Source organism: Lupinus angustifolius, chromosome LG06 (genome assembly GCF_001865875.1).
Source record: "Lupinus angustifolius cultivar Tanjil chromosome LG06, LupAngTanjil_v1.0, whole genome shotgun sequence".
Classification (NCBI taxonomy): domain Eukaryota; kingdom Viridiplantae; phylum Streptophyta; class Magnoliopsida; order Fabales; family Fabaceae; genus Lupinus; species Lupinus angustifolius.
Genome location: NC_032014.1, coordinates 24324547 through 24336137, shown reverse-complemented (window position 1 = coordinate 24336137; position 11591 = coordinate 24324547). Strand labels below are relative to the sequence as shown.

The following is an 11591-nucleotide window of genomic DNA, read 5'->3' as shown; positions in this document are numbered from 1 at the left end:
CTAACAGAAGAGACCTATGAGGATCTTGATTATTTATCAATCCCTTTTCCTTACCTTGTTAGGAACTTTTCCTTCTTCAATGTCCTCTACTTATGCAACAATAATAGCACTATGGGTTTATCCTACTTTTCCTTCTTCAATCTCGCCCGTTATGGTTTTTTTTACGAATAGTCACGGGTTGTTTTTTTTTTTTGTCATCTCTGTTAGAGGTTCAATAATAAATAGAAAATTAATCATTGTGATCAATAGGCGTGAAAGATATTACTCTTCGAGTATGAGCTTGTTTTTTGGTATATGGGCTTTTCTTTAGGTACAGAAGTATGGGCTTATTTTGGTATATGGGCTTTTCTTTCGTATACGAGTATGGGCTTTTCTTTCGTATACGAGTATGGGCTTTTGATCCTAAAAAATAAATAATAAATGAGTATTAATATTGAATGAACAAGAAGAAAAAAAACAATTCGATTAGTTCCCGGGTAAGATTTCTCACTCCCTCTTCTCGATACGTTGCGTTTTGATATCACTCCTCACTTCAAACCCTAAAAAATCATATTTTTTTCTTGAAAAAGGGAACGTAGTCGAATAAAAAATCGAAGATGAACGAAGGCGAGAGCGGTGATCCTATGGATCAGTTCCACCGTAACGAAGCTATATCCGCCGTTGCCGACGACGGTTTTTTGGCTGAGGAAGACGACGATTACGATGACCTTTACAACGATGTCAATGTCGGCGAAGGGTTCCTCCAATCCTTGAACAAGAACAACAACATCGATGATTTAGGGATAAGAACCGACGACGTTCCTGACAAGAAGCCGCCGCCGCAGTCGAATCCAGTTTCGCAGGATGGTGGTGGTGCTTCGTTACCCGGCGGAGGTGGTAGCGGTGAGGGTAGTGGAATTGGAGGTGTGGTTCCTGAGAGAGTGAATGGGTTTCAGAATCAAGGATCTGGTGGCGTAGGTGGAATTAGGGTTGAATTGGGGCAGCCATCTGTGAAATTGAATCAGATTAAGGAGCAGATTGGTAATGATAATATTGTTGGAGTGCAGCAACCAATTGTTGGAGTTGTTGGAAGTGTGGGGAACGAGGGTTTGGGGAGGCAAGGTGGTGGAAATCTGATTAGGGTTGGTGGAAATGGTGTTGGGAATAGTGTGAGTGCTGTTACTGGTGTTAATACTGCAGGTGGTGCGGCTGTTGTGGCTGGGGGAGGCGGTCTGGCTGTTGTGGCTGGTGGAGGCGGTCCAGCTGCTGTGGCTGGTGGTGGTGGTGTTGCTGCTGCTGGGGGCACTGTTTTGTTTGTGGGTGATATGCATTGGTGGACTACTGATGCTGAGCTGGAAGCTGAGCTTTGTAAGTATGGGCCTGTCAAGGAGGTCAAGTTTTTCGATGAGAAAGCCAGTGGGAAATCTAAAGGGTATTGCCAGGTTGAGTTTTTCGAACCTTTTGCTGCAACCGCTTGTAAGGAAGGGATGAATGGGCATGTATTTAATGGGAGGTCATGTGTTGTTGCTTATGCGTCTCCCTATACAGTCAAGAAAATGGGAGAGGCTCAGGTGAATAGGAATCAGCAGGGGACCCAATCTGCTGCTGGTCCCCAGCAACAAGGAAATAGAGGGCCTGCTGCTGGTGGTAGTAATATTGCTACCGGGGGGAACTACCAAGGTGGAGATGGAAATAATAGAGGAGGCTATGGAAGAGGTAACTGGGGAAGAGGGAATAATCCCGGGATGGGGAATAGAGGGGCTGTTAATCCGATGAGGAATAGGGGTGGTGGGATGGGTGGTAGAGGTATGATGGGAAATGGTGGGAATGGCTTTGGACAGGGTATTGGCGGCACCCCGCCTATGATGCATCCCCAGTCAATGATGAATCAGGGTTTTGATCATGCATTTGGTGGTCCCATGGGTAGAATGGGTGGCTATGGAGGCTTTCCCGGTGGTCCCACACCTCCATTCCCTGGGATGATGCCTTCATTCCCTGGTGTTGGTTTACCTGGAGTAGCACCTCATGTTAATCCAGCCTTTTTTGGAAGAGGGATGCCTGTGAATGGCATGGGGATGATGCCCGCATCTGGTATGGATGGCCCTAATATGGGAATGTGGCCGGATCCAAGTATGGGTGGATGGGGTGGCGAAGAGCAGGGCGGTGGGGCTGGAGAGTCAAGCTATGGGGAGGAAGCTGCATCGGACCATCAGTATGGTGAGGTGAGTCATGATAGAAGTGGATGGCCTAATTCCACAAGGGAGAAAGATAAAGGATCGGAAAGGGACTGGTCTGGTTCTTCTGAGCGAAAGTATAAGGATGATAGAGATCAAGTATATGAGAGAGATGCACCTAGAGAGAAGGATATTGGCCATGACCATGAGTGGTCAGAGAAAAGGCATCATGATGATAGAGAAGTGGGCCGAGAACGTGACAGGGACCGTGAACGTGATAAGGGACGATCTAGAGACCGTGATCGTGACCGCGAAAGGGAACGTGACCGTGAGCGTGACAGGTACAGGGATGATAGAGACAGATATGCAGATCATCATAGGTACAGAGACCGCGAAGCTGGCCATGAAGATGAGGTTGAACGGGGACGGTCATCAAGGACTCACAGCAAATCACGATTACCACAGGAGGAGGAACACCATTCTAGGCCAAGAGATGCTGATTATGGGAAAAGGAGGCGGCTTACCTCTGAGTAACTTATGTTGTCTTTTAATCATCTTAATACCTTCCATTGAGGATGGAGAGAACAGTAACTAAAAAAATCAGGATTTGTCATGGTTGTTTGGATTCTTTAGTTGTGCTCCTCTGATCCAGAATTTGTTGAGCAGTTCTATTTCAATCATTTGTTCTAATGCTTCTTGTGAAGAGCATGGTTTTAATCTTCTATGAGAAAGGTTAGTTCAAGACTTAGATTCTTTGTTGTCTTGTTTATTTGTTTCATACAGTTACAACTTACAGTTTACAAGCACATGTATATATGTATTTATGTATGCATTTATTTGGTTTTTGATGCCTGCCTGCTGTGCTTATTGTGATGAATAATGCTGAAAGCACGCTCTGTGTTTTGGTGACCTTTCCATTGGTACAGAACTAATTGTAAGCCGAGGCTTGGTTTAATTGTAGATGACCAACAACCTAGAGAAGACTACTGCTGACTTTTCTTGGTTATAACTATAAATGACAAGAAGATAAAGAAGACTACTATTTACTGGGTTTTGATGGAGTAGATTTGTTTGTGATCTAGAATATTCTAACATATGACTTATGCGGTGAATCAGCATGTCAATATCTAATTTATAGATTCAGTAAGAAATAAATATCAAGTTATTTATTATTATTTTAACTTCAAATTCCCTTTCCATCATGCTGATAAATTGCACTTTTAGTATTGCTTTTGCTTATATGTGCTCTTTTTTGTTCTACTTGTCAACCTTGCTTAACATTCTGCTTGCATTTGGATTGTATTGTCATTTTCCAAAGTCTGCATATGAGCAGGTGTTGTGCTAGTTCACTATTCTTCATAGTACTATTTTTGCATGTGATCTCCAATATGAGAGACTATTGATTTCCTCCCTCAGCTATTTTGATGCCATGGTTGACAGAGTAAATATGATTATTTTTGCTGATTTGTTAAAGGCTGAGTGTGTCTTTTGGTTTAGATTTAAGGCCACTTGGCTGTTTGATTATTGATTTCAGGTTGAACTGAAAAGCTGTATTTCATCTGCTCAATATTTTACTGTTCTCAAAAGTTTTCTACTTTTAATTAAGGAAACTAAAGGGATCATAACCTGGAGTTGGCAATGCGTTATTCTGGTTATGTAGCTTCTGTATGTGCATGCTTGTAAGAAGTTTGCCTGCCAGCCTATTCATTAGAGTTGCCATCCCATCTCCCACTTTCCCTCTTGTTGATAACATAACTTGTTAATATGATGCTATTGTATGTGGTAGATGTGGAATTGTTGAACGTGATTATCTCAAAATCCTACATGCAGCAACAACTTTGCCAGACATTTAAGTATAGTTGTTATTCCCTTCCACTTCCCCTTTCATTGATAGTGTTACTGTGATGCTCAAATATGTGTGAATCTACACTCGATCAATATGTGACCATATCAACATCCTATTTTAATGGCTGTTGTATTTATCTTCTGTAATCTGTAGTTCCATATATTACTGGGCACATTTGTTTAGTGGAAAAAAATATGATTGTGATAAACATGTTATATAAACATCCTCAAGCTTTAAATAAAGTGTCTTTGCATAGTTTTATGTAGTTGATAAATTTCATTTCCCTTTAAATATTTTAGTTTACCAAAAAAAATACATCCGATTACTTCTTAAATGTAATATATATTAGAATACTTTTTGTTTAGGTAAGCATATGTTATGTAAACACCCTCAAGCTTTAAATAAAGTGTCTTTGCATAGCTTTTTGGAATTGGTATATCTCATTTTCCCCTCAAATATTTTTGTTTACCGAGAAAAATGCATATGCTTACTTCTTAAATGTAATATATATTAGAATACTTTTTGTTTAGGTATTTGTTTGAGACATAAGTTGCTCATTTAAGAAATACCTAAGCTGAAAAAGGATCACAGGATGTGGATATGGAAAAGTGTTGATAAATTTCATCATTCTTTGGAGTCATAAATGTGCAGAAATAGTGGCGGGTTAAATGCCTGGGTTAGGGATTTTCTTGAATTATTCTATTCCTATTAATATTTCTCAGAAAACTTCAAGTTTTGTGCTTTTCTATTGTCTTAAACTCTTACTCTTCCGGTGATAAAAAAAGGTTTAGTTTGCGTTGTAGTGTTTATTCATTTTGGTGTACTCTCGCACTCCAAAACTTATAACATTTCTAATCTGCTGCTAAACTGAATTTTAGATTTGCATTACTTTTCCTTTTATGAGTTAAACCTACTATTTCTTTTTCTTTATGCTAATGCATTCTAAATTGCAACTATTATTGTTATGGACATGTGTTCCGCAGGGACACTTGTTTTGAGGGAAGAAACTGTTCATTCAATCTCTGGGTTGCTTTGGGGATCAAGTGCTTCAATATTAGAGAGCCAAGTCATGGAAATCCTTTTCATACATTGAGAACTGGAACATTTTCTATGAAGCTATTATCTTTTGATTTGAATTTATGATTGTTATTATCATACACGACTAAACCAACATTGTTGATGTAATGGGTTTAACTTTGCTGAAGTCTGAAATTGTTGCAGACTGTTTAGAATTTTATGTTTGAATGATGTACTAGGATTTAGCAGAAGATCTTGATGCTGTGCCTTTTCTGATTGGGTCACTGTTGTATCATTTTTTCCCATCGTTTTTTTTGTTTTGCTGTTTTATTCCTACAATTTTGTTAGTATACCGATCCGCATGCAAATTTGTTGTATGATGTAGAGAGCTAACCATTCAAATACTGTAATCATTCAAAGCTGGAGAATTGTATATCATGTATATATTGAGATTCACTTTTCTGATGAAGGTACAATGCATCTCCAGTTTTGTTTTATGGTCTTATTTATATCTATTCAAATGGTATCCAACTGTTGAAATTTGAAGGCCTATCTTGTAACTATGATGGTATTGCCTCTTGTTGATTGGTGAAGTTTTTTTTAGTACCTCTGAACATGTTACACTTATCCACTCAACTGAAATGAATGCTGTGTAGAAAAAGAGATGAATATTCAATGCAGCATTATTATAAAGTTTTGTTTACTAATCAGGGTATCATTCATCATTCATTCATGTATATTGCTTTTATTTAATAGTGGGGATACATTTACTCATAAGAGTAAATTTTAAAATTTACTTTTCATCCTAACCATTAATTCTAGGGAAATCTAATGGTTTAGATTTTCTTACTAATTCAAACCATTGAATTTTCGTAGAATTGATGGCTAGGATGTGGAGTAAGTTTAGGCGTAAGTGGATTCCCTCCTTTATTTAAAAGTCAATAATTAATTTATGAATAGTGGATGATATATTGATAAACAATTTTACAGTCTGTCAATATATGTTTTCATAGAAAAATCTATGTAGTACTTTTTTTCCTTCCAAAAATTAGGATATCTGCTAATGGATCCATTGAAATTAGACCTTTTACTACCCCTTACCATTATAAAAATATGCAATAAAATCTGTTGCTATTTTTTTTTTTTTGCTTGTTCTCCATCCTTGGTTAGTTGTTATACAGATTTATGCATCTTGGCATGATGATGTTGTGAATAGTATTTGTATTTTTGAGTTGTGAGTAGTATGTGTATTTTTGAGTTGTGAGTAGTGTGTATTTTTGAGTTGTGAAATAGTATATTTTTTAATTGTGAAATAGTATGTGTATTTTTTAGTTGTTGAATTCAAGTTATCTCATACAGAACTTGTTTTGGTTGTGGCTTTAGAATTGAAGACCCTTGACAAACTTGAAGGGTCTGTTTATTGGACTGCAGCACTCGGTTTGATAATACTTGACCAAGGATAATCATGTTGATCAACTCTGGTTGATAAGTTGAGCAAGTATATTTGAGATGTCTAGGATATCAGTGCATCTTATACTGTTTTAAGTTTTGTGGTTGGTTATGTCTCCTTGAGAGTGTTTTCGATCATGACGGTTAAGCTCGGACAATGTGGGTGGTGGTTAATGCACTCAGTTTAGCATTTTTAAATGAAGGGATGAAAACTAAATTAAAATAACACTCGAAGTTATTCATAAATCTAGGTAAGTCTATCATTTAGAGTCATCCGACCCTGTGCATGGATGTGTACAAAACCCGTTGTGCACATTAATCTACACGTAAACCAAAAGAGCAATGTTATCACACAAGGTAATGGACAACCGAAAACAGTCTCTCTACTTATGGGGTATGATTCTATACTAAGTAATCCACCCGTCCAAGTGCAAGCAACTTGAATCACATCAATTTGTGGTTTTGGGTTTGATCCCTGATGACGTGTGAGCAATAGTATTGATTGTTAGGTGCCTGATTTACCCACAAGACTAGTCTCTCACCTTTCCAATGAAAATGTACTCGGGAAAAAATTCAGGATATCATAGTACAATATCTTAATTGGACTTCATTTTTAGCACAACATTTGCATACTGGTTATTATGTAATATAAGGAATTAATTCAAAGGCAAATAACCATGATCAAGATACCAGAGTAGTTTTCTCACCATGCTAAGGGATGAGGATTAGAAACTAAAATAGAATTTTTTTTATAAGAAATTAATATATTTAAGGAACCAAACAATATATTTATTTAATTTTATTCTTATTTTTATCAATCGGATTTGTTGCAGGAAAAGGTGTTGATCACATGTTATTTACATGTCAACCATAAAGTATTTTGGGAGAGTGTGAAGGATTATCCATTTTAAGAAGTCTGAATTAGAAAATGTTGTGTTTAAACATGACAATCGGGTGGGGGTGGATTTTGCCAATCCATCATTGAATTAGAAAATGTTGTATTCTAACCCCAACATTCTTTTATAAAATCATATTCATTTATATATGCTTTTTGTACATAAATCGTATCAAACATAATCTAATGGAATTTCACAAAAATTAAGAATTAAATCACAGTTTTTACAAAATATGTGAGGTTAATTTTTTTATAATTTAATTATTATTATAATGTAAATTATTTAACTATTATATCAGAACATATTCCTGTTCGAGAGCCAAGCAAATAGTCTCAATCCAAGACCACCCCACCTTCATATTTGAAAAGCAGGTTCGAATTTCGTTTTTTTTCCAAATTATAAAATCAAGTTTTCCTAGAAATTCTACTTGCACCTACCTGTTTGGGTTAAACAGCGACCAAATCATTTCAAATGGCTTGTCCGAATATATAAACATTGATGCAAAACCCAAAAAAATGCGACTGTTTATAGGATTTCTCCATTTTCCTATCAAAGTTGGGTTATATGGTATAAGGTGTCCATGTAAGAATGCCTCTTGTGATATTAAAGAGTATACTATTTTGTTTTGAATAAGTATAGCTCTTGAATTGAAGAGTTGTGAATGAAATGGTAAGACTCTTGGAAAAGAGTCTATATATAGTTTTTGACGGAAACACTATACTTATCAGAAAAAGACTTTAAACATAGTCTCAATCTCTGCCATAAATGTTGCTCTATTAGCCAATAGCCATCAATAAGGAAGAGCATAAAAAGAAAGGGAAAGAGATAAAAAAGTTTCTCTATTGACAAAGAACAACACACAACATATAAAGAGATGAGGATCATGTCGCCATAGATAGAGGTAATCTATAACTATTCTTATGATGTGAAAATTATGATTTCTTAAGATCCATTTACATATAGTTTCCCAATAAAGTTTACATGTGGTATCAGAGTCACTATGTTTAAGAACTTATAGTTTTTCATTAAGAATGATTCAATCCAATGTTTAGTGAACTCAAATATATTATTTCCGCTTGATGAAAATAAATATACAACAATGACAATTTGTGTTATATATGTTTCTATTTGGCACTATGTTATTCTACTATATATTGCACTTGCACTTCAGAGTAGAACGTGACTTTATATAGCCTTTCCTGTTCTCATTTTAAGTAACACTGTGCTGAAACTGTTTCACTGCAATATATTTAGATATATTTTGTTATTGTTATTATGTTGTTACTATTGTGCTATATTTTGGAGAATGTGAAAAGCAGAACATAAACAATGCACTATGTTCTTCAAAAAATTTATATATTCTACAGACACTTATATGTGTTTTTGAAACATATATTTACTGTTAACATTATACATGTATGTAAAATATATTATTACATTACATTTACCGTTAACATTATATATATATATATATTAATATATATTATTACGTTATGAAATATGTAATATATATATATATATATATATATATATATATATAAATAAATAAAGTTAACATATATGTAATATATATGATATACATGTGATATATATAACCTTCACAAATGACATATAATTAAGTGTCAATTTCATTTAACTTTTTGATGCAATTATTTTATGAATATGTATGTAACTTTGTAATTTATGTACAAGTTTGACACTCATATGTATTGTGAATAGTATGACTTTAGTGTTTGGAATTATTGTATGATAGATTTGTTAATCACCAAAGTGGTCAAATCTTTATGTTATTTAATTCTAAATTGTATGAAAATTTGTATGTTTCATTTACTCATTAATTTGATACTATGAATGATATAACAATTATTTGTTTATGAGTAAATTGAAATTCATTATTATAAGACAGATAAGAATCTCTCAAATGTTGATTGTTTGTTCTTATAATCAATGAGTATTATGTTGGTAATGTAAATGCATCATTAGTTATATTTATATATCCAAAGATAGTAAATGTTTCTAATTTATGCATGTAACATTGCCAAATTATGTGAATTTCTTTTAGTATCATCATGTCTAGTATGGTATATTGATGGATTATCCAAAGGTAGACATTAATATACATTTATAAAGTAATCTGAATTAATTTTGCATGTAACTCAAAGCCTTAACGTTTTTGTTTGAATTAATTTTGCATGTAATTCTCATCTGTTCCAACTTTCAATGGACTTAACTTATCCGAATGAAGTGAACAAATTCAATTTTACCTTGAGGTAATGAATTTGGATTTATCACTTAGAGAAGATAAGCCAAATGCTATTACTAGTATAAGCACTGAAGAACATGATGTTCATTATAGAAATTGGTAAAGATCAAACAGATTGAGTCTAATGTATATGCGAATGAGTATTGCTGGCAACATTAAGTTAGCTCTTCCAAAAGCTGAAAGTGTTAAAGAAATGCTAAATTTTGTGGAAGAGCGCTCCCAAACTGAGTCTCTTGTTGGGACACTAATGAGTACATTGACCACCATGAAATTTGATGGTTCTCGTACTATGTATGAACATGTCATAGAAAAGACAAACATTGCAGCAAGACTTAAGACATTGGGAATGAATGTGGATGAAAATTTCCTTGTGCAATTTATACTAAATTCATTACTCTCTGAATATGGTCCTTTCCAAATGAACTATAACATCATGAAAGACAAATGGAATGTGCATGAATTGCATAGTATGTTAGTTCAAAAGGAAACAAGAATGAGGAGCCAAGGAAATCATTCCATCAATTATGTTAATCATCAAGGAGCTAGAAAAAAAGTCAATAAGAAACATGACAAGAAATGGAAGGGACTCTTAAAGATTAATCTTCTCAAATCCACAAGAAGGAACATCATGATAACAGATGTCTTTTCTATAGAAAGATTGGACATTTCCAAAAGGATTGTCCAAAACACAAAGGTTGGTTTGAAAAGAAAGGTAAGCCTAGTGCTTATGTATGTTTTGAATCAAACTTACCAGAAGTTCCTTATAATACTTGGTGGATTACTCTGGATGCACTGCTCATGTTTCTAATACTATGCAGGGATTCATTACGACCCGAACTACAAGACCAAATGAAAAATTTGTCTTTATGGGAAATGGAGTGAAGGTTCCAGTGGAATCCGTCGGGACTTATCGTTTAATCCTTGACTCTGAACATCATTTAGATTTATTTGAAACTCTTTATGTACCTAATATATCAAGGAATTTGGTTTCTTTATCTAAACTTGATGTTGCTGGATACTCTTTTAAATTTGGTAATAAATGTTTCAGTTTGTATAAATATACTCATTTAATTGGTCATGGTATATTATATGATGGATTGTACAAGTTAAAACTTGATAATCTTTTCTCTGAAACACTTTTAACCTTGCATCACAACGTTGGAATTAAGCGTGGCTTAATTGATTAACGTTCTGCTTACTTGTGGCATAAACGTTTGGGGCATATTTCCAAAGAAAGGATGAAAGTATTAGTAAAGAATGAAATCCTTCCAGATTTAGATTTTACCGATCTGAATATTTGTGTGGATTGTATTAAAGGTAAGCAAACAAAACACACAAAGAAAGGAGCCAGAGTGCTTCTTGAAATTATACACACAGATATTTGTGGACCTTTTGATGTTAATTCTTTCAATAAAGAAAAATATTTCATTACCTTCATTGATGATTATTCACGTTATGGATATATCTATTTATTGTCTGATAAATCTCAAGCCCTAAAAGCCTTAGAGATTTACATTACTGAAGTTGAAAGACAAATAGATAAAAAGGTGAAAATTATCAGGTATGATCGAGGTGGTGAGTATTATGAAAGATATGATGAAAAACATCTAGGTCCATTTTCTAAATTCCTTGAAAGTCGTGGCTTATGTGCACAATACACAATGCCAGGTACACCACAACAAAATGGTGTATCGGAAAGGCGTAATAGAACATTGTTGAATATGGTTAGGAGTATGTTGAGTAATTCATCTTTACCCATTTCATTGTGGACTTATGCTCTAAAGACCGCCATGTACTTATTAAATAGGGTTCCTAGTAAGGCAGTTCCAAAGACTCCTTTTGAACTGTGGACAGGAAGGAAACCTAGTTTAAGGCACCTGCATGTTTGGGGGTGCCCGGCGGAAATTAGAATTTATAATCCACAAGAAAAGAAACTGGATGCAAGAACAATCAGTGGTTATTTCATT

The 11591-nt window shown here is 34.8% G+C and overlaps 1 protein-coding gene across 2 annotated transcripts; it reads left to right on the top strand.

The window, feature by feature from the left end:
* On the top strand, positions 465 to 5513 carry LOC109350305 (cleavage and polyadenylation specificity factor subunit CG7185-like). 2 transcript variants are annotated; one of them, XM_019591523.1, is made up of 3 exons: positions 465 to 1179; positions 1234 to 2885; positions 4983 to 5513. In XM_019591523.1, the coding sequence occupies exons 1-2, from the start codon at positions 597 to 599 to the stop codon at positions 2685 to 2687; spliced, it is 2037 nt and encodes a 678-aa protein (XP_019447068.1). In that variant the 5' UTR covers positions 465 to 596; the 3' UTR covers positions 2688 to 2885; positions 4983 to 5513. The 2 variants fall into 2 exon arrangements, with proteins under 2 accessions (XP_019447068.1, XP_019447067.1); XM_019591522.1 differs by having other exon boundaries at positions 465 to 2885.

What these genes read in the sequence shown, in the direction of transcription:
- LOC109350305 (XM_019591522.1), top strand. Translation starts at nt 597, where the DNA reads ATGAACGAAGGCGAGAGCGGTGATCCTATGGATCAGTTCCACCGTAAC.